The 22,641-nt window shown below is 39.5% G+C and overlaps 2 protein-coding genes across 2 annotated transcripts; one reads left to right on the top strand and one right to left on the bottom strand.

The window, feature by feature from the left end:
• Positions 1–883: 883 nt before the first annotated feature.
• On the bottom strand, positions 884–17,556 carry GFM2 (GTP dependent ribosome recycling factor mitochondrial 2). The gene is made up of 22 exons (XM_062612398.1): positions 17,461–17,556; positions 16,643–16,736; positions 16,245–16,334; positions 15,639–15,723; positions 13,457–13,502; positions 12,576–12,673; positions 11,252–11,377; positions 10,775–10,863; positions 9,492–9,580; positions 9,204–9,264; positions 8,923–9,108; positions 7,543–7,623; positions 6,647–6,795; positions 5,998–6,138; positions 5,816–5,915; positions 4,801–4,990; positions 4,058–4,134; positions 3,438–3,576; positions 3,087–3,272; positions 1,961–2,076; positions 1,525–1,707; positions 884–1,064 (listed from the first exon to the last, which is right to left on the bottom strand). Exons 3-22 carry the CDS (start codon positions 16,305–16,307, stop codon positions 936–938), a joined length of 2,334 nt encoding a protein of 777 aa, XP_062468382.1. The 5' UTR covers positions 16,308–16,334; positions 16,643–16,736; positions 17,461–17,556; the 3' UTR covers positions 884–935.
• NSA2 (NSA2 ribosome biogenesis factor) lies at positions 17,436–22,355 on the top strand. The gene is made up of 6 exons (XM_062612276.1): positions 17,436–18,016; positions 18,083–18,430; positions 19,492–19,642; positions 19,941–20,120; positions 21,286–21,478; positions 22,074–22,355. Exons 1-6 carry the CDS (start codon positions 17,436–17,438, stop codon positions 22,139–22,141), a joined length of 1,521 nt encoding a protein of 506 aa, XP_062468260.1. The 3' UTR covers positions 22,142–22,355.
• The last annotated feature ends 286 nt before the right edge of the window (positions 22,356–22,641 follow it).

Below are 22,641 nucleotides of genomic sequence, written 5' to 3'. Positions count from 1 at the left end.
TGAAATACTGAAACCACGGAGTTACCAGTTTCTTTACATTCTAAACCTGAGGGAAAATAAAGCTATGACACTATTATGTTATTTAAATAAAAAGCAAACTGTCTTTTTATTTCAAAGTATCTTATCATTTGCCACTTTTCTATGTAACAAGATAATTGTAAATCAGAATTTTTTACACATAGCAATTCAGAGCCATTACAGCTTAAATCACTTATTTCTAAAGGTCAACAAAAAAAATTGAAGGCAGAAGGTAGGGATCACTGTCCTAGGAGAACTCTGCCTTTCTTGTATTTTTTTGCACAGGTGTTACTGAATTTGCAGAAACACCCTTTCCATTTACTTGCTAAAGCAAACTTGGGTAGAAGTTACACCCAGTCCTGAACTCTGGTTCAAATTTGTTTCTAACAATATAGGAAGCAGCACTTACAGTTGTACAGTTTAAAATGCTTTTTAATGGTATTTTTTTCAACTGAAGACAAGTCAAGATACAGACTGCCAAAACTGTAGTTATTTCACTTACAGGGGTATGACTTGAGACTTACACTGAAGTAAGTAAACTTCAGGAGCTTTACTTAACTCCAGTAAATACACAGTCCTAATGGCATATTAAGGTGCACTTAGTGCTCACTTCTGTGAAAAGGATTTGCATCACTTCTCATTACAGGTATCTGCAAGATAAGAATCTGCAAAGCAGCAAACTGTGGTTGCATATCTGGTTCAGCTGCTTTGCAATTACAAGGCTGTACTAGAAGAACATAGTCTTTTGAAACCTTCCTTGGACATTTAAAAGCACAGTCTGTTCACAAGGCTGCTAATTCATCATTCACCACAACCAGCTGGTCCCACAAGAACATACTGGAGTATATAAATAGGCTTCTGAAAATATTTAAGAGGGAGGACAGAAAATACCTTTATTGTTCTACAGAGTAAAGCAGTCACACCAACCCCATCCTCCTCTGAAGCAGTGCACTTTGTTCTTGACTGTTCAGGGCCTGGTAACTGGCAAGCTCCAAAGTGAAGGTTGCTGAGCCTGATGTTAGAGAACGCAAAACTGTTGAGTAGCCCTGGACAAAATGGAGAATATACATCGCTCAGGTTAGGATAATGGGAAGGTAAGTTAGCACAAAAGATGCTTAGGTGAGAGAAAGACAGAAGTATACTGCAACATACTAGTAAGTTAATTTGTTTAATATTAGTGTATTAAAAGTGCAGTATATTAATGAGTCAATCTAATACACTTACAAAAAAAACTGTTCTCTGTAAAACCTGTTTCAGTAGTATTTACTAATTCTCTGACTTACAATTGAAAACGTGCTGGTTTAACAACCTGAATCAGGCACAAAAACAGTACTCGATTTGTGGGCGCTTGCTTCAGACCTTCAGTAACTAAAATACTTTACTTTAAAAAACATTTCAAACTTCTTCACCCATAACAACAGGAATAGTGAACTGAATCCTAATTATTTTTAAGAATATAAAAAAAGACCAGATTTGTGTTTTACCTTTAGTAAGAAAATTACATACCATCATTTCTGCTAGTGGAACAGTAGCAACCACAACTCTATTATCCTGACGACTCTGGATTTCCTGAACACTACCTCTCCGTTGTGCAAGGTCAGCAAGTGCTGCACTGAGGTGATCTTCACTTACTGTGATTTCTAGGTTCATTAAGGGCTCCAGTATTTGAATACCAGCTTTTTTCAAAGCCTACATGGACAGAAGGAGAGTTACATTGAAGCCGTTTGTGGTAGTTTGATTTTTTTTTTTTTTAAATAAGTACTTGCATAACTAGAGCTAACACTGCCTCCCACTTTCAAAAGCTGTGAAGGCACTGGTGAGGGCATTTCACTGTCAAAGAACAACAATTACCAGATACATATTTTCCCAGTAGTATATCATGCTGCAGCATCGTACAGATGGCATGTGGCATCTTCTGCAGCAGCTTACAGTTTCACTGTACCTTTTGCATGCAACGGGAGACACAGGCTGATAGCATTGTATGGGAGGTGTCGGGATGCAGTGTCAGTGATTGCACTGTCACATCTATATCCTGAACTGGGAATCCAAGCAAAGGACCTAGGGAAAAAAAAAAAGGAGGGGGGGGGGTAGGGATCACAAGAAAGAAAAAAACATTTTTTTAACTGCAGGGTTAACTCAATTATAAGGGATAAATCACAGAGTAGGTTATCTCCCTCCAGCCCAGGACTCTCAACCACACCAAAAACCTGTATTAGACTGGATGGGAGGCCTGAACCACATCTGAGAAAAAGCATAAGAGTTTTTTCCCTACAGAGAACATGGCCAGATCTATTTTATTTATTTATGGGCTTTTTAAGTACTTAATGGCATGAATTTTAGGCTGGAGATGGCACAATCCTGAAGTGTCTTCAGGAAGCACAAAAAAAGCACACAGTCAAGAATCATTCTACAACCAGAGATGAGACATGCTTTCCAACTCAACACAGCAATACTGGAAAAAACCTCCTCATGCCGCTTCTTATAGAGGCATTCTTGTTTATCAATTCACTGCATAGTAATTTTGCTATAAGGGAGAGTTCTTTGGCCACAATTTCTTAAATACTTTCTATTTTTAATAAAACATAAAGGATGCTTTTAGTCCTCTAGAAAACCTATACTTTGCAATTAGGTAAGGCTTTTTATTGTACCAGATTTAACATATTTGAAAATTAAAAAAAAAATAAATAAGTAATTTTATTAAATTGTGGTATGTACATGTTGATCTCAAACTATTTCTGTTACATCACTGTGGTTTACATGATATCATAAAGTAAACACCTTATCTCTTACACCAGATTAAAAAGCAAACCAAAAGAACCCCAAATTCAGTGTTGAGTGACTGAGAAGAAATCAACCATAAAACCGAAGGCATGCTGTCTTCCGTTCCTGGCACAGGGAAAAAAATGTTTGGCAACATTTGTAGTAAAGGAAATACCAGTTTTCCCTTCCATCTAGTGCTACTACCTGTTAGTTTTCAAGCTACCAAGGAGTCTTTCCTCCTAGAAACGTAATAAATTGCTTCTTACAGAAATGTCAGACCAATATAGCTGTCATAAAACTTTCTTTACCTTGAATGCATGAATTTGTGATTCCGTTTTCTATAGCTCCCTGGACTTCTTTGGGCAGTTCTTCAATGACACCCACAGCATACTCAATGGCAGGTTTTGTGGTTGCTCTCTCCCCTAACCTAGGCCTCACCTCTAACTCTGCAGTTACAAAATGTCGTTTATCTCCTACTGTTTTGTCCAATACATCTGGGAGCGTTGGGGGGAGAAGAAAGAAAAAAACCCATGAAACAGCCATTTGGAAACAACACTAATACATAAAATTCATCTGACAGTTACTCATAAGAGCATGTAAAGTATGGCATAAAGTGCCAGAACCAGAAACAAGATGTTCCTTCCATTCACTTGTTTTACCTGTAGCCTGGGCAGCATTTAGGATTGTTTCTCTGTATGCTATTTGAAGAGGTCCCAAATAAGTCTCAATTCCATATTCACGTTTGATTCGGTCATGAATGATCTCTATGTGCAGTTCTCCCATGCCACAAAGAACAGTCTAATAAGAGAGTTAAGAGAGTAGAGGAAAACCATGCAAAACTCAGGTTTTAATATAAACTCTTTACACAAGGACTTGCATGCTGGTAATAGTCTCTCAGAAATATTTCAAATGCCAAGGTGCCTACAGAGAAAACAGGACTGCTTTAGATCATCTGACATAAACACCACGTAAGTGACAGAGTTATTACCACTACTGTGACCACTACAAAAAAGGTTATTCAATAGTAATTCATGCTTTTTTAAAATACAGAGCTGTCACAAACACGCAGAGCACAGGATGACTTCCTCTTCTCTGTAAAGGACGAGTGGACAAGGCTCCATTTTAGTCTGATGCACAGAACTTTGTAAATACATGTTATGAACAGCAAGTCCTTTCTATTCAAGAAAACCTCAGTATGTAAATGAACTAACTGAAGAGCAGTCTTGACAGTTCCAAAATAAAGCTTGGTTAAAGGCAGGCAATAGAAGTTTCATCTTACTTGTCCTGTGTCAGGATCTAGCTTCACTTTTAAGCTTGGATCTTCACGCTGAAGGCAGCTCAATGCATTATCCAAATCTGTACATAAATATCAAACATTATGTCTACAGAGACTTCAGTAATTTGAGAATCACAATGAATGTATAAACATCACTTTCTCATAAGGTCAAATCTTATTCTCAGAAAAAATCCAAAGGACACTAGAGAAGCATAGATTTTGGCAAAGTCAGCTCAAATTACAAACAACTTGCAAATTCTGATTCTCTCCCAACAAATTAATTGCATGCTAAGGAGTACTTTCATTTGACCATTAAAAATGCTATTTTTGGAGTGGTATTTTGTACTTGTATGAAGAAAGAATGGAGCCTGTGCTTGATCAAGTCAGTAAAAAGTACTGCTCCCTATTTACAGATAAGAAAAATTGTCAACTAACTAAGCACGACAGTAGGAAATGAAAGTGCTTCAATCTCTTCTATCAGAATGAAGAACTACTATTTTTCTAGACACAAAATCTAGAAAAGTACTAGTACTGCTTGACATGGCAATAGTATATGGACATGTCCAGGATATGGACAACCATGATCTAAAATATACCATCTGTGCAGAACACCAAACAGGGCCTTACTGGATCACAGACTGATAAATTTGTGCAACCCATTCATGTCAAGCAGGTGAGAATATGGTTATGCTCGAGTACCTCATTTGTAGAATATCTTATCATATTCCTAGGTAGCTATGTTGTACCTTGTTGTTTGGCCATTGAAGGAGGTTCAATTGTACAGAAGAAGACGGGGTCAGGGATCTCCACGCCTGCCAGCAGAAGGCTCTCTATGTTACTGCTAGATCTTTTCTCTCCCCCAGCATCCCTTTCAGCTTGGCGTGCTGCAGCTACCGCTGAAGCCTTTGATGACACTATGGTATCTCCAGTGGCACTCTACAGATCAACGCTCAGTCACCCAAAAGACACAGGATGGGGAGAGGAGGGAATATGCAAAAACAAAACAAAACCTCCCAAACAACACCCCTCCCCCACAAACTAAAACCACAAACCCTGACCATTTCTCTTCCTCAAAACCACTTGTGCTAAACTCCACTTATACACTTATTAATGAACAATTATTGTAAACAATTACTCTTCAAATAACTAAAATAATCTGGAAGAGGAAAATCTGTGATCAAATTTAGACTAACCTATCCTTGCACAGTTCACTGCACTTTAAAGTCTAACTTACCAGTCAAGATACAAAGCCACAAAGAACAGCACTGCTAAATTAAAATCTGCTTACGCATGACAAAGTTGATTACATTTAAAAAAAATCTGTGCAGATGAGATCTATGCAGCCTGTTCAGACAACAAAACACCGAATTGCTAAACTAACAGAAGCAACCCTGAAACAAACTTGCTTGAACTCAAACTGTTGCTTTTGAGTGACTTATTTTAACATCACCCTCCTTCCCCAGAGATCTCTCCATGGCATTACAATGTATTTGAAGAGCTACAATATACATCGAAGATCAGAACCCCATTAAAACACAACTTGAGTTTTCATTCCACATAATCAGTACTGCATCTCTGAGGTACTGACATTTGTACATTGTAATATTACATTTTGGGGGGAAGTACATGTACAAGTACTTCAAATAAAGCAAGTTTACATAAGTCACAATAATCAAGAACACTTCTGAGATAAACCACCACAGAAGCAGAAAGGACACTAGTGAAACAAGCTCCCTTAACATAATCAGTATTTTCCATTACCTGTTTCAACCCAACAGTAAGGGCAATGTTGCCAGGCATTAGTGATGGTATTTCAATTTGCTGATCAGCAAAAGGGAGGAGCAGCCGGCTCATTCTCTCCCTGAAAATGAAATTCTTGTATTACATGGGACTTCTAACAGACGTTCTAAGGCTACATTAAGTCACACCTCTGTCTTACTCACGTGCAACTCTTGTTAATATTATAAACAGCTGACTGAGGTTTCAGTGAACCTGAGTAAACACGAATGAAAACTAGCGGTCCACGACATTTATCATGGAGAACTTTAAATGCTAGGGCACATAGGTCATCCTTGTACCATTGTCTGCAACATAAAAAAGTAGGATTAATCCACTCAAACTCACATTTACCTATATTTCCACTCATTTAAGAAGCAACAGGTTTCTTACTGTAACAGAGGCAGAATTAATAAAAAAAACATAATTTATACTAAAAAACATTAACCTAAGCAATTTCAGCTCCAGCAGGATACACAAAATATCATGTGGCTCAGCCAGTACTAAAGATGATTCCTAGACCCCAGTTTCGTAAAATGGCAGTATACTGAGATTAAAAATAGACTTTAGAACTCCAAAGTGCAAGTTTGATAACTGGAGATAAATGCACACAATTCCAGTAAAATTGAGCAAAGAAGGGTCAGTAGTCAGGTGTGTTTTTTATATCTGCACATCTCTACTGTTATTTAATAAACAGACCAGTAAACATTTTTAAAGATATGGATGCTTTGTTAATATTTTTCATTTTCTCCTTTTATGCTTTCCTACTATGCTATTTATGCTTTTTCCTGACCCTCCTTTCCTCCCTCTACTTACAGAAACTCATATGAACGCTCATTAGGTGCAGGCAGGTACATAGTAACAGCATCCAGTAACGGCTGCACTCCTTTGTTCTTCAGTGCACTGCCACAGAGTACAGGTACTGCTTTCTGAGCTAGCGTGACTCTGCGGATAGCAGACTGTAACTGCAAAAAAAGAATTAGTTTCTGTTAACATGAACTACAGTTTACCCTTAAACTACATTACAGCTATCAGATATTGCTAACAAATCCCCAAAAGTTAAAAACCGTGCCTGCAAATACAACAGCACTCATCCAAACTCCTGTTACTGCTTTTAATGAGCTGCAAACCACAAACCAAATTGTTCAGGTTTCTGAACATTTCATGCAGATCTGCACCTGTTCCTGTTCTAACAGTCCTTTTAATTCAGAATGTTGTACCTCACCACTTTCAACATGCAGTGTCTGAAGATCTAACCATTCACAGAAGCCAAGATGCTACTTTTGTTAGTAAAAGTCACCAGCTCAGACATGTACTGCACTGAGTCCACCTGGAAATTCCATTCACCTTTCCCTAAACTCTTTTGCAGCAGCCTAACTTTAAAAAAAAAACAACAGACAAAATAACCACACAACCAAGCAGCCACCACTCCTGAACAAAGGTACCCTATTTTTAACATTGTGCCTAGCATGTCTAAGAATCATAGTTATTGCATTACTGTAAAAAATTAAAGTAGTAAGCTTGACTGTATTTTCCTAAATTCAGTGCTGTAAATTCACTACAAAAGCTGATGTGATTTTTTTTGTTGTTGATAAAAATGCACATCTGCAAAATCATCAGCTGCATGTACCAGAGGAATTAAAAAAAAAGCCCTTCAGGATAAGAACCAGCAAAAACTTTTTTATGAATAATGTAAATAATGTGAAAATTACCTTATCAGCTGGTATTAAGTCCAAATTTTCACTGTATTCTCCTAGAACCAGTTCAGCAAATTCATCATCCAGATCTGCAACCTTCAACAGAATAGTTCTTTATTTGGCATACAGCAGTCTCACAGACAAGTCACAAATCTCAGTTGTTCAGTATATATAGCTAAAAAGAGCAGGAACGAAGCCTTTAAAGACATCATAGATCATATACTCAAACCATAGAAAAATATGGGAATGAAGGTTCCAAGAAAGTATGGGGATGGGGGAATGAATTTATAAAGCTGCTGTCAGGCAAAACATCAGTGGGAGAGAGAATATTTGTTCTCCCTGAAACCGAGAAAAACCTGCAGCCATACAGTGACAGCTATGCAAGGTACAACTGAATGTATTTCACATCTGCAAACAGGGCAGTCTGAAGTAAGCAGCAAGTAACCTCTGTGAGCTGGACAAAAAGAGACAAGCTTTCAGGGCATTTTAACACCCCTCATATCAAAGGCTTGTAGGTCTAAGAGCTCAACTGTGTTTTCAAACTGTACCGCCAAGGCTGACAAATAAAACTACTCCTTTGCAGTGCCATAGGCCAAGGACAAGCTACATATAGGAAGGCATTTTGCCCCCTCTAGTGGCTACGACAGCAATTGATCAAATACTGTATTGATACACAGCAGGGATCAACTAGGAAACAGCTCTGCAGAAGTCAACCAGAAGGTCCTGATGGACAAGTGAGCATGAGGCAGCAGCATCCCCTTTCAGTGACAAAGGCTAACTGACCACCAGGCTGCAGCACCAAAAGCATGGCCAGTGGATCAGGGCAAAAGGTTAGTACCCTCTACCATGCACTTGTGAAGCTGCATCTGAAACATTGTCAGCTTTTAGGGTCCCCAGCACAAAAGAGACTGACAAACTGCAGCAAGTCCAGTGGAAAAGCACTCAGGTGGCTGGATTGCAGCCAGAAGCCCAGAGAGATGGGTCTCTCTAACTTGGAGAGGCTAAGGCAGGATGCAAATGCTGCCTCTTACTACTTGTAATGGTGGGGTGGTGGGCCAGAAAAACAGAGCCAGAGTCTTCTCACATGTACACAAGGAAAAGACAAGTGTCACTGTCACAGGTTGCAACATGGTAAATTCCCACTGGATAAAAAGAAATGATGTTCTACTACAAGAATGATCAAGCACGGGGAAGGCTGCTTAGACAGCTTGCAATGATCATCCTTAGGGATGTGAAAACTCAACTCAAGAAGACCTGAGAAACCTGATCTAGCACTGAAGTTAGGCCTGCTTTGACCAGGTCAGGAGACACCTCCAAAGGTCCCTTCTACGCTATTTTTGTTACTGGTCTAAATAACGGGTGTAAATATATTACGCATTTACTTTAGAACTTTACTTGTTCTATTAAAGTATTTCTGGCATCCTGGACTTCTTGGAACAGGTTGGGATCATCAGATTCCAGCAGCAGCTTTTGCTCAAAATTTTTTCCATCATCCAAATCAGAAGTAGGTTTCCAAATTATTTGTTCCTTAGTGACCACATCAACCAGTCCTCTGAAGGTCTTGGCTTCCCCAATGGGCAACTGCAAATAGAGTAGAGATTTTAGACAGCTGCAAAGCACTAAGAAAGGAAGCCTATTCAAAAGATAGCAAGTAAGCATTTAATATCTAAGCTTACCTGTAAAAGCAAAGGTTTTGTCTTCAACTTTTGTTTGATACTCTCAACAGCATATGTAAAACTACGTAAAAAAAAAAAAAAGATACTAAGTTACACAAAACATAGAAAAATCAGTTTATCATTCCTTATTTACTGCAAAAATGACCATAAAAATATGCATCTGTGTAACCAAAGATACATATAGTAAATATAATTGCCTTATTCTATGTTTAACAGAAAAACTTTAACTGGATTAGATGCATTCTCTTACAAGATTTTTAGCAATGATTAAAGTAACTGTCCAAATACCTTGCCCTGCTTTTGTCCATCTTGTTCAAAAAGCATATTCGTGGTATCTGATGTTTATCTGCTTGTCTCCACACTGTCAGAGTTTGGGCCTAAAGCAAAAGGCAAAATGGAAACATTAGTGCTGACAGCTGAACTATACACTCGCCAGTATGGCTGAGGGGCTAAATTCAGAGTACAGGAGGAAACTGTGCTGAAAGTGCTTCAACAACCCCACATCCAGCAGCACAGATGAACTCCACAAGCAGCTTTGTCTCATCTTATCTCTCAGCTATCACTACTCCCCCTCCCTTGCTAAGGGCACACAGGCATATGGGAAAGGAACATGGAGAGAAACTAAGCCTTACAACGGATAAATATGGAAAGAACTCAGTAATGTAGAGACTAAGGCTTTATTGATAAGCTACTTAAGCATACACAGACAAGCATTTCTGTGGCTACACAAACAACAGTAAAAACTGCTGTGGTTTTGGCTAGTAATTTGTGTACTGCTGAGCTATTTATGATACACACTTTTGTTTTAAAGTCAAAACAGGCATATATGAAAATCAGTTCAGATTCAGAAATAGTCTCTTACCAATACATGGAAATTGTGCAAGAATTTCCTACACAGTTTCAGAAAAAACACAGCAGATCTAATTGGTTTGTTGTTGGGTGCAGGTGCTGTTACGCAGCTCAGGCTCACATATGATGGCACCTAAATGCTTTCCAATAGCAAGTTAAACCATGTGATTCACACTGATCAAGAAGAGTTCCCTCATCAAGAAAAAAGGCATCTCCCATGGAACACAGCAATTTTACAACACGTAACTTATGTATAGGACTGAACTACTCAAACCTCCCATGCTATAATGTCAAATTCCAGCCTGTCTCCACCCTTTCCGTACTACACCTCAAAGGGCATGTTAAATAGGCCACTGGGGAGTGAGAAATTCTCTATGAAAATAATTTTATTTTCTACATGACAACTGAAAATGAGAAATGAACAGGTATTAATTTCTTTCCACTGGTGGAGTTAGCAAGAAGCATTCACCTCAATGTCTGCATAGCACAGCAACAAAATAACCACCTCACCAGGTATTAATGCAAATTCCATTTAGTTGTCCCTTATTAACATGGAAATACCGCTACACTGAAGGACTTTAAATAAAAAGCACAGCTTCCTGAAGCTGAACTTTGATCAAAGCATCAAAAGAGATAATGCAGAGCAACATCTGTGTACTATTATTATTATTTCGGTCTAAATCATTAGAAAAAACAAACAAACAAAAACGGATTATTTTTACCTCAACACCAGCTGAAGCATCAAATACCGCTACTGCTCCATCCAGCACTCTTAAACAACGTTCAACTTCCACTGTAAAGTCCACATGACCTAATAAACAAACTTCCTTTTATACCATCATAATTCAAACTGGTAACATCAACAGGTGATTACATTTTCAATTTAATCATATCAAAACAGCCCTGTCTTCATTTGCAGAGAAATCTACCATCAGTCCTTGAAAGACACAAGACTGTTACATTGCAATCTCAGAACTGAGAGCAATTTAATGTGGAAATGTCTGACCTCACCTTGAAGAAGCTCGATTAGGCACCATTAAACAATAATTAGCCAAAGCTGAATGGAGCTCAGTATAGACCTTTTTACTGATGCAATCAAACCAATTAAATATTGCACCATATTTAAAACTAAGACACTCTACAACAACCCACCTAATCTACTCTTCCCTAATAATACGTGTACTGCTGAAGTGCAGTACCTGGGGTGTCAATCAAGTTGATTCTGTAGTCCTTCCAGTCGAACGTAACAGCAGCAGACTGAATGGTAATACCACGTTCTCGCTCCTGTACCATAAAATCTGTCACTGTATCCCCATCATCAACATCTATGAACAGAAAGCAGGATTATAGCTGGTAGATAAATAATCCAAAACCTGAAATTGTCATCTGATCAGATGCCAAGAGAGATTTGGAAATGCTATCCCTTTTATATATGTACAAATGATGAAAACTAGCCTTTTCCAAAAAACGGTCATGTCAGCTAATTTAAGCAGGCTCCCTTCCCAGGGAACAAACGCTCTCTAAGTTAAAGGCAAGCAATTCCAGCAACGTTTTCATTGTTCTTAATCCTAGTAACACCACACTAAAGTGAAATCCAAAAACATGAACAAACTACAGCTAAAAAACCCCCAAACAACCCAAACCAAAAAACCCACCAAAAAACAAACAAACAAACAAACAAAAAACCCAAACAAAACAAACACACACCAAAAAAAAACCAACAAAAAAAACCCAGACAAACAAACAAACCAAACAAAAAAAAAAACAACCCAAACCAGCTGCACTCATTGTATGGAATGTGACTTACATTTTAGAATTTATTAATTAAAAGGTAATTAAGTTAAAACTAAATTTAACTGGAATTCCGCCCTCCCACGACACCCAGAACAAAGAGGAGGTTGTGGTTGTGTTGTTTTTGGTTTTTTTTTTTTGGTGGTTTTTTTTTGTGTGTGTGGAAGGGGTTGTTTTGGGATTTTTTATAAAAAAGAAGCAGTTCCACATTTTTAAACAAGCAGGAAACAGACCACCAAGTTCAACTGCTCCATAAGCCTAACATCTACCATTCCCATACACAGTAGAAAATGGGGAATTATATTTAAAAGGCCAAAATGTAGCACACATGGAGACTTGTGTGACTCTTCCAATCTTGAAGAACTTTGTGAGAATTGCTGATGCAAGGAATTCTTCCTGTGCTGTGGCTTTCAACAGGAATGGCTACTTTTTGTTAGTCTAGTTTCTTTACAAGTCAAACCAGAACTGAAAAAACAGCTTACCAGAACAGGTGATGAGCATCAAGTAAAACAAGGAGATCCTCTAATTATATGTTGAATAAAACACAGTCCAACAAAAGTAAAATATGAACCTATGATCTCTCAAAGTACAACTGCCTTTGAACATAATGAAATGTGTATTAGCATCTCATTATATTCCAGCACAACTCTGGAACATACTCTTACCAGTAACCTCTAACTGCACTGCAAGTTACTGTATACTATTAAATGACATTCAGAAAGTATTTCTAACCTCCAAGGGTTCTTATGTATCCAGAATAATACAGCATTCTCTCTGTTGTGGTAGTCTTCCCTGCATCAATGTGGGCCATAATGCCAATGTTTCGGATTCTGCATAAAGCAAAAACATTGCTTTTACTGTGGCAATTTTTTATTCCGTGATATTGTTATCTGCATAAGCAATTAATATTCACTTAGAATAGCACATCAGATTAACATTTTTCTTCTGCTGCATATTTGAGACAGTGTACTTTCTGAAATAGAAGCAGCCCCTCCACCATCTCCTCTATTCCAACCACTAACCCTTGATGCCTGAAACAATCCATCATATACACACCCTTTACTCACCAGCAACTTCCAAAGTTCCTTCACTACTTCCCTCCATCACAGGCTTGCCATCAGCCCCCATAATCACTGTTAATGCTAGCTGAATTCGCCTTTAGGACAGTAATAGTCTTCTAAGAGAAATTCACCCCCAAGCCATTCCTTTGGCAGCTCACCCTCTAATTACCTTGGCCTCCTTACTAAGGCCCTCATCTAACACAGCTGAGTGATCCCATGAACACAAAGTTCCCTGCCCACAGCCATTGTCTAGATCCCCCAACATCCCTTACCCCTTGTTCAGCTTCCTGCACCCATCATGGATTTGGAGCTTCCCTAAGAGCCCAGTTCTGGTTCTGATGATGTAAAAAAGAGACAGTCCAAGACCCCTTTGACACCAACAACCACTCCGTGTTGAAATGTCAGAAGAGTAAGGTAAATAAATACTAACTTCAATGTAGAACATGCACTTGAACTATGCAGGTGATGGGCATAGCAACAACCTATGAGTTTTCATCACATCAATTGCTCTGACTGCCAGTTACACCCAAAAAAGAAGCTAGCTTGACGTACCTGGATATATGAGGATTAATAACAGAACGCAGGGACTTAACATCTCCTAGAGACAAATAAGACAACAATTTTTAAGATTTATCTCAATGCAGAAATCATTCTAACAAAATTAAATATATTTAAGAAAGCTCCTAAAAACTTACTAAAACAAAGATTCAGATTCAAATTTCTACAGATACATATTTTCAACAAATTGCTCTCTTGCTCTTACAAAAAAAAACACAAAACAACAAAACTCTTCAAAACAGTTGTAATTCAGAAACAATAGGAAAAAGCCAACACCTAACAGTACCACCAGCACAGCAAAATCTTACTCTGCAGGAGCAGTAACAAAACTTACCACAGTTCAACAACTGTAATGCTGACATTCATCTGAACCAGCTATAAGCAAATTTCAAAAGTCATTTCTCCTTCAAACGCTGAAGCTAGACAGCATAATCCTTCAGAAGAAAACACAAACTGACCTACGCTAAGAAAACATGGGAGTGCGTTTTACGTTATTGTTTTCTTAAAATGTATTTCCTCTCTCACACACTATTTAGTTGGAAAATAAGCTGTCAGATGTGGGTGGTGGGATAGAAATAGCTAACAAAATGGATCCAGGCGTTATCGCCCTGGTCCAGCTTAAGCCTAGGGAACAGTGAAGAAAACACCAGGTGTTAATGCCTTGGTCTGGCCTAAACCTTGGGAACTGTAAAGAGAACAATGAAGAGTAAAGATCAGTTAGCAAAACAAAGCAGGTGGTTTGCAAGATAAAGCAGGATGTGCATCTCAAAGACAGACCAAACAGCAGTTTTGCTAAATTGGGATGATAAGGGAGTAAAAGAGTGGAAAGTTATTGCTTAGCACTTAGTAGACTATAAAAGGGATGCGAGATGCGAAATAAAGGTCTTCAGATTTCACCAGAACTGGAGTCTGTCTTTGAAACGTCACAGCCAGGCTATATTTTTATGAGACTAATCCATAATTCAGTGACTTAAATCATTTAAGTGGCGTTTCAGAAAGGTGTCCTGCTACTTTATCTTTAGTACATCAAACTGAACTCAACAGTATTTAAACTAACATTCCTTCACCATATACAATAGATCATCCCTCTTACCAGAGAGACATTAACAAAGCATCTTAAAGGTTAACACTTTGATGAGGAGAAAGACTGATCTTAGGAGAAGCATGGTATCAGGCTGGAAATTCACCAACACCTACCACCACCCTAAATAAAACCTGCAAATAACACTTCCTTTTTCCCTCCAGTTTCTAAAATAGCCCATAAAATAACACATTAGTACATTGCACATTTCTTGCTTGCCTAAATCATGATACCTTCTTGTGTATGGAATGAAGCGCTGCCTCCATGTGACACACTGAGATACTCAGCACAGCAAAACAGAACATAAATACAGTAGGCACCAATGACATTGCAGAAACAACTATAGAGAAACAGCAATACATGGCAACTGAGACTGTGCTGACATTAGCTATTAAGAGTAAGTCTTCTCAGGTCTGTGACTGTAGGTTAAAAGCTTTTGCTAAGATACACAGTGCTGAATTCATTAACATTTTGTTTTTAAATAAGCTGGTTACCCACCAGTAACCAATATTTTCTTCCCATCTCCACCTTGATGTAAAGAAAGTGCGGAAAAAGAAGCCCCTTACTCTAACACTAGCTTCTATCAATTCATTTCCATTCATTCTCAGTGTAGTTACTCAAAAAATAGAAAAAATCCCTTTTAACTGAATTTTTGTTTTCCAAGTATCTTATTCTTTTTACTCTCTTTTATCCTGAAAAGAAAATACATTAATGATAACGTAAAAATTCCATTTAATCAGGTTCCTGTCTTTGTCCCCTTGCCCAAGATGCTGGTTATCATCAGTTACTTGATAACTGATTAGTACTTCAGGCAACTGGACAGGAGTTCCATCACACTTCAAAACTGACCTGACTTCTTATATATCTGTATCTTTCCGTATTATTATTTTCTAAAAGCTTTATACCATACATCTGAGAAAAGAGTAGCAATACAAAACACTTCAGTCCTTAAACCTTTTAACTGCTTTCATTGTGCTTCATACACCAAATTCTATAGATAATGACCGGAAGAATTCAATAAAACACAATACAGAAAGTATTCTTACTCATTTGTTGAGTAACACTTATTATTAAGAAAATAATTTAAACTTATACCTGGTGGAGAACTGTAGCTTCTTAGACAGCAGTTTTGCTGTACCATACTTATGACTCCCATTTTTGTGTTCCTGAAATATGTGTGCTTAAAAGAGAGAAAAAAATCATACAGAATATTTATCATTATAAATATTACTTCATAGCTACATATTTGCCTGTAGAAAAATAAACTAAAAAACCCTAAACATCTAAAGGATTGGATACTCTTGCTGGCTACTTAGATAAGCTTAAAATACCAGATATTTGGAAGCAGAAGCATGAAGGCAGTAGCACTGAGATTTAAACCAAGTCCAATCCCAATATTATTTTGCAAGTCTAGTAAAAATCTATGATAGCATCAAAACATGCTGGTAGCCACAATATTTTAAATAGGTCTAATTATTTATGTAAATAATATAAACTTAACAATGACAAATGTGAGGTAGTCAAAATCACAGATAACTAGAAAAGTTTACAGAAAAGTTACAAATTCAACTTCCACCCTCTGACTTCTGTCACACCTAATTCCAACATGAAATTATGCATTCTGTTTGCAGTTTACTCAGACTAACCTAAGTATTTTGTTTGCTCACAGGCTAAACATCAAAATTTGGGAAAAAAGTTTACCTCACTGCATAAACTTGATGACTTCAATGTGTTCACTGAAAATTTCCTTGTAATTCTTAACATCCTGGCTCCTGTTTCTAAAGCTGTTCCCTGCCAAGATAAGTAAACATTATACAAAATGTTTATGACAAGAAATCGGTAACTGTATTACTTCCATATATATCAAATATGAAATTTAACTGTTTTTTAAGTTGTATCATGTTACTGTTCTTCAGGTTACTGCTCTGCAGATTAAACAGGTGTTATCATCTGTAAAAGTCTAACAGACTTTAAGTAATTATTGATCTACATCATTAAGCCTTAAAAATGCAGTATAAAAGCATGTCCACCAACACTAAATACGTGTCATAAAGAAATTAGCAAACAGTAAAGCAGAAAAATTAACATCAAGAGTTCACACTCACATAAGCTCCAGAGTATGGGTTACAAATCTGTGAAGTGCAAACAGCTCTTCTGATCTGGAAGGGACAGAGGATGGGCAAGGAAAACGACCTATTTGGGACATTAAAAAAAAAAAAAAAGCCAAATATTAACCACCATGAGTTTTTAAACATTGCCCAAACCACTGTGACACAGAGCCCAAAACCAGCAGCTTCAGCCGCATTCCTAGCTGGCTGCTGCTTATTTTGGAAAACACCAATATCCGATGCAAAGGGTTAACCAACATACAGGGGGGTTAGGATTAAGCCACTTGCCTGACAATGTTACTGCTCGTTCACGCTTACTGTACTCGCCGTGTATACTAGAACAAGACGTAAGGACATGGCTATTGTTAAGAGACAGGGACCGTGACTTGGTTCCCATCCTTTGGACGCCCAGGCCTGCTGAAATTGGCTCTGCGCTTTGGACAATGACCAAGCCTCCGGGGAGCATACGTAACGACTGGAGATGAAAAGTTCAGGGTCGAGAAAGACTCATTTACTTCATCTTGAGACCATCACCCCCGATTACTAGGAGGCACTGCGCAGGCGCAAAGGACTTCTTAGCTCATTATAATACGAAGCGGGGATAGGACATGAATATGTATAGGCGTGTTGTGCAACCTCATGCCTATGTCTAACTTCAGAGGATAAACGCAAAGGGGAAACGATGCTCATGCCTTTGGAGGAGCTATTCCCCATGCACCTCAGCGCTGAATAAAAGCATGCCTACTTTACGACTTTAACGAGTTGTGGAGTCTATCCTAGTACCATGTCCAGTTGCACCCCCACCTTACCTTACGAGCCACACACTCGACCTCCAGAGCCAGAGCCGCAGGGCGCTGACCCGCGGGGCCGGGCGGCAGCCGTGCCCCCAAGCCGCCCCTCGCCCGCCGCCGAGCCGGGCGGCCGCTGCCCCGCTGCGCTCCGCACACCGACAAGTCGCTCCCGGCCGCGTCAGTCCGCAGGGCCCTGCCTCCGGCCGAAGCGCCTTAACACGGCCAGGGCTGGGCTTGCCGGAAACAGCCTCCATACCGACGGAAGGCGCGCTCCTCTTTCCTTTCCCCGCCACCCAACCGCCCTCCCACGGTTCCGTCCTCCTGCCCTGACCCGACAGGCCCAATCTGCAGACAGCGCTGCTCCGGCCTCCGCCGCTCCATTTCCCTCTCCTCTGGCCCTGACAACTCGGGCTCTTAGCCCTCGGGGGCCGCAAGCCGCTTTTCCGCCAGGAGGAACCAAAGCTCCGCTGAGGAGCGTTTCCAGCCGGGGCCGCTTCCCCTCCGGCCCGGCCTTTCCGCTGCGGAGGAAGCCGCCGGACGGAGAGCTCGGCGTGGCGGGGGGGACAGAGCCATGGTGGGAGCCGGGGCGGCTGGGTGGGGAGGGACGGCGGCCACCGGGCGCGACGGGCCAGGGGTGAAGGTGGCCGAGCTGGCTCCGCCGCCCCGCGCTGAGGGTGCCGCCGCCGGGCCGCAGCCTCCTCGGGCTCCTCCGCGTGTCGCAGCGGCGCCGGGTCTCGGCGAGGGTGCGGGATCAGCTCGGCCGCCCGGTCTTCGCTCACCGCGCTGCCTTGTGCCCACAGCCGCAGAACGAGTACATCGAGCTGCACCGCAAGCGGTATGGGTACCGCCTGGACTACCACGAGAAGAGGAGGAAGAAGGAGGGCCGCGAGGCTCACGAGCGGTCCCGGAAGGCCAAGAAGATGATTGGGCTGAAGGCCAAGCTCTACCACAAGCAGCGGCATGCCGAGAAGATACAGATGAAGAAAACGTGAGTACCAGCCTCTCATGGCGCCGTACGGGCATCCTGGCATTTGAAGGATGAGGCGGGACAGTAATATCATAACTAAGAACTAGTACCTGTTACTTGGTGTATTTTTAAATAGTGCTCAAGTTGTAGAAGAGAGTGGGTTTTGCCACATTGAAGACATTTCAGGTTTCCACTCTTGTCAGTGGATGTTAACAGTTCTGCTCGTAAAAGCATTCTTTAAGATAGGTGTTAAATAGCAATAGCACTGACTAATGTAGTTAAGACAAAAATATGAATGCATTTACTTGGGTTTATATCAAGTGCTGTACATTACTACAGCAATAGGCAGCAGGCCGTTTTTTAGCAGTGTTAATACAAAACATACAGTAACACGGACAGTATTTGATCAGAACATGACGCTGGTTTTACAGGATAAACTACAGTATCAGGCATAGATAAACAGATGCATTTTCCTGAAAAATTATTAACTGTTATTAGAAACTGAAATTTAAGCTGTTAGCAATATTAATTATTTCTAATGAACTCAGTAACTATCCACCATGTTGCTTTGCTAGTTTTCCAAGTGTAAACAGTAATTTTCCTCTGCTATTTGTAAAGGTGTTGGATTTGTTAACTAGTTTGTACATCTTCTCCCCCCTCCCCACATGGCCTCAAAATGAAAAAACACAACTCCTACGCACATATATGCCTCAGATTTGCAAGCATTGCTATCCAATCTGAGGAGCAATTTGTTATTTTTTGTTGGAGAGGAAGGCTGTAATCTCTCAAAGTACTTGGCTGCTTGCTTTAAGTGATTCAGAAATTCCTTCATAAAATGCGTATCTTGTGTTTCAGTCTTAACAGGAATAGACAGGCTTTTATGCACTGTGGAGCCTGTCAGTTGTTACATTACATGAAATTACTCTTTTACCATGAAAAGAATTTAGGATTATTCCTTAAGTATACATACGCACTTCTTTACAAATGTCTCTTGAAATTTTCATCTGGCACAAGCTAAATTTATATCTAAAAATAAGTGTGGTTTTTTTCCCTATTTTGATACTGTTTTTCTTTCATTGCAGCATTAAAATGCACGAAAAGAGAAATGCAAAGAAAAAGAATGATGAAAAAACACCTAAAGGAGCTGTACCAGCATACCTGCTGGACAGAGAGGGCCAATCCCGGGCTAAGGTTCTATCTAACATGATCAAACAGAAAAGAAAAGAAAAAGCCGTAAGTAACTGTATTAAAATTCAGATACTTAGAATTACTTGTGACAGTGACCACTTTGAGTGGCTGATACTCAGGTGACTTACAGCCTATAAGAAATGTCTAAGTAAAACCTGAAACATTGAGCAACTGAAAAGTAAGCGTATGCAGTATCACAACATTAATAACTTTAAATGCTGATTAAAATAAGTTGGCTATGAGTTGTATAAAAAGTCTGGTCTACCACTACGCTTTAGGGTTGGTTTTTTTAATTCTTTGGTTATTCCTTCATTTAGCAACCTAAGACTGTTGACTGTTCTAGGGGAAATGGGAAGTTCCTGTCCCAAAGGTCCGTGCACAAGGAGAAACTGAAGTTTTAAAAGTGATTCGTACAGGAAAGAGAAAGAAGAAGGCCTGGAAGAGAATGGTCACAAAAGTTTGCTTTGTTGGAGATGGCTTTACCAGGAAGCCTCCTAAATATGAGCGATTCATTCGACCAATGGTAATGTCCTTGAGCCTTAAAGCATGTTCAATTCTTTGACTTACTGCTTTGAGTTCCTGTGGGAGGAAGCTTTCTTCTATGATAATGCACTTGATTACTGTTGATGTAGAACACTTCTATTAGTTCCCTTGCAGAAATCTAAACTTCTGATAACCTGAGGGTAGGGAGATGCCCCTGCAGCCACAGCCTGTGCTGAAATACCTCTGCTCATACTCCCCTAACTCAGGTGATGCCAGTAAGTCAAAGCTGCAAGCTCTCAAATTAGCACAGAAGGCCGTTAGCAAAGACACACTGAATAGCTTTTAAAGTTGGAGGCTTCTTTTTCAAGCTGCTATGGTTCTGTCAGCTGTAAAAGCCATCTCTCTTCTAGGATTCCAGAATTCCTTCAGTTTGGCTTGTTAAGTAAGCTTGAAGCACAGTCGTGACTGTACACAAGGGAAATGCTGTGTCTCCAGCCTGACCTTTTCTTACACACCTGCAGAACAGTGCCGGGGCTCTAGCAGCCTGGTGGTGTACAGGAGAAAAAAAAACCTGAATCACCAAGACACTGTCTTCTAAAGGTCTTCTAAAGTACCTGTTCCTGTTTTCTCACAGGAATCAACAGAATCACTATGCAGGCTGCCTGTTGGATCATACCTCATTACTATTTTGATGGTCTTACATGGAAGACTAGATTTTTAATGTCATGAAAGATTTTCTGATATTTAATGGTGAAGTACCCTTCACAAAGCACAGGTCACTAGATAGTGTTATAAGAGATGGGCATTTCATATTTTACAGCATGTGAAAAAGATTTTTCAGCTTTATAAGAAGGAAAAAATTTTTAGTCTTAAAACCCTGTAGCACTCTTAAATGCATTACCATAACTACCTCATTTCTTAATGGAACAGAAGCCATCTGAGATAGCAAGCATTATTCTTATACTACGACTGAAAATGGTCATTCTGAAAACATATGTGGATAACTTTATCTTGTTATTGATCCGTTTTTTGAGTAAATCTGGTCTTACATAGTAAGCAGACAGCATTCTATGTACTAAATCATTTCATTCTTACCAGTATCTCAAAACATAGGAAACTGAGAATATAATGCTGAAATTAAACTAAGATTAGTCATGAGGCCTTAAAACAAATAATAACTCATTCTAACATTCCTTATGCAACAGGGCTTACGTTTCAAGAAGGCACACGTGACGCATCCTGAACTTAAAGCTACTTTTTGCCTACCTATCCTTGGTGTAAAAAAGAATCCTTCTTCTCCTTTGTATACCACACTTGGTGTAATTACCAAGGGTACCATCATTGAGGTGAACGTGAGTGAGCTGGGCCTCGTGACACAAGGGGGCAAAGTTATATGGGGTAAGTACTTTTGTATGTTTTTAGGTCTTTGTTGCCTGGTGTATCATTGAGCCCACAGCCTATAGTCATATGATCTTTGCTAGGTGTTAGCAGTTGTTTCAGCTACAGCCCAAACCTATGCAGCTCTAAAAATGCAAGCTTTAAGTGTTAATCTTAGGCTTTCCATTCACACTTTCAAATTAAGGGAAGTTCAGAATAAATATTCAGCTTGTTTGCCTGTGTCTCACACTAAGCAATGCTGCAAGTGTGTAAAGATGTAACCTTGTAACTATGAACAATTATAACGTTTTCAATGGAAGTTCCAGGTAGAAGCATCTTCATAGGACCAGGCTGTGAAGGGTCAGCAGAGAGGTTGACTTGGACAGTAGCAGAACCTGTGTTGGTTTACCGTCCCCGCCCCATCTACCCAGAACTCTAAATGATCCATTCATAAGAAACAGCCTAAATAAAATATTTTGGGAACCTCAGTTTGCAGCTCAGCAAAGATAAGATTTAGCTTTCAAAATGCATTTCAGGTTTGTAACAGGAATTCCCTTAAAAGAGACACATGGACTGCACTTGCAAACATGGACATTTAATTCCCTTTTCTCTCCAGGGAAATATGCACAGGTAACAAACAATCCAGAAAACGATGGCTGCATTAATGCAGTTCTGCTTGTTTAAGTTGTGTTTGATACTAAACATTGGACATGGGCTCCTGCAAAATCAGTGGAGTTTCAACAAGTTTGCAAGATCTCTGGAACCTTCAACCATTCAAGAATGTTGACCACCACCAGCTGGTAAAGAACTTAAAGATGCCAGAAACAACTGCTCGGGTTTTTGTATTTAGTATGTTTGTTCAGCTGAATGCTGTCCAAATAAAAGGATGCAATTTTCATGTTTTGCTAATGTAGTATGGATTTGATCTGAACTTTAGTGGTGTTTTTACAGTAGCAGTTTCCTGGCTTAGATATATTGTATAAATTCTTAATTCAGCTTACATTTCTAGTGATGGGAAATACAACCACTGTCTCACATGATGTCCTACTGTAATAGCTGAAGGTATAGAAGAATATATTAACTTGTACTCTGCTTCTGGGAAAGCAGAAGAGCTGGAAGAATGCAGCTAGAATCTTCCTGCAGTCTGACATCAGAAATTAAACACGCAGTTTGATACTTGCCTT

This window comes from Pezoporus occidentalis, unplaced genomic scaffold (assembly GCF_034315485.1).
Source record: "Pezoporus occidentalis ecotype Australia unplaced genomic scaffold, CSIRO_AGI_Poc_V1 ctg16, whole genome shotgun sequence".
Lineage (NCBI taxonomy): Eukaryota > Metazoa > Chordata > Aves > Psittaciformes > Psittacidae > Pezoporus > Pezoporus occidentalis.
This window is presented reverse-complemented; position numbering and strand designations above follow the sequence as displayed.

Bases quoted from the DNA above. Each gene is read 5' to 3' on its own strand.
- GFM2 (XM_062612398.1), bottom strand. From the start codon at position 16,307: ATGTTAAGAATTACAAGGAAATTTTCAGTGAACACATTGAAGTCATCA. The intron at 4,135-4,800 runs GTACAACATAGC...ATTTATGTACAG, and splicing joins TTCAATGGCCAAACAACAAG to ATTTGGATAATGCATTGAGC. The intron at 1,065-1,524 runs GTATGTAATTTT...CATTTTGTCCAG, and splicing joins TTCCACTAGCAGAAATGATG to GGCTACTCAACAGTTTTGCG.
- NSA2 (XM_062612276.1), top strand. From the start codon at position 17,436: ATGTCCAGTTGCACCCCCACCTTACCTTACGAGCCACACACTCGACCT. The intron at 18,431-19,491 runs GTGAGTACCAGC...CTTTCATTGCAG, and splicing joins AAGATACAGATGAAGAAAAC to CATTAAAATGCACGAAAAGA. The intron at 21,479-22,073 runs GTAAGTACTTTT...TTTTCTCTCCAG, and splicing joins AGGGGGCAAAGTTATATGGG to GGAAATATGCACAGGTAACA.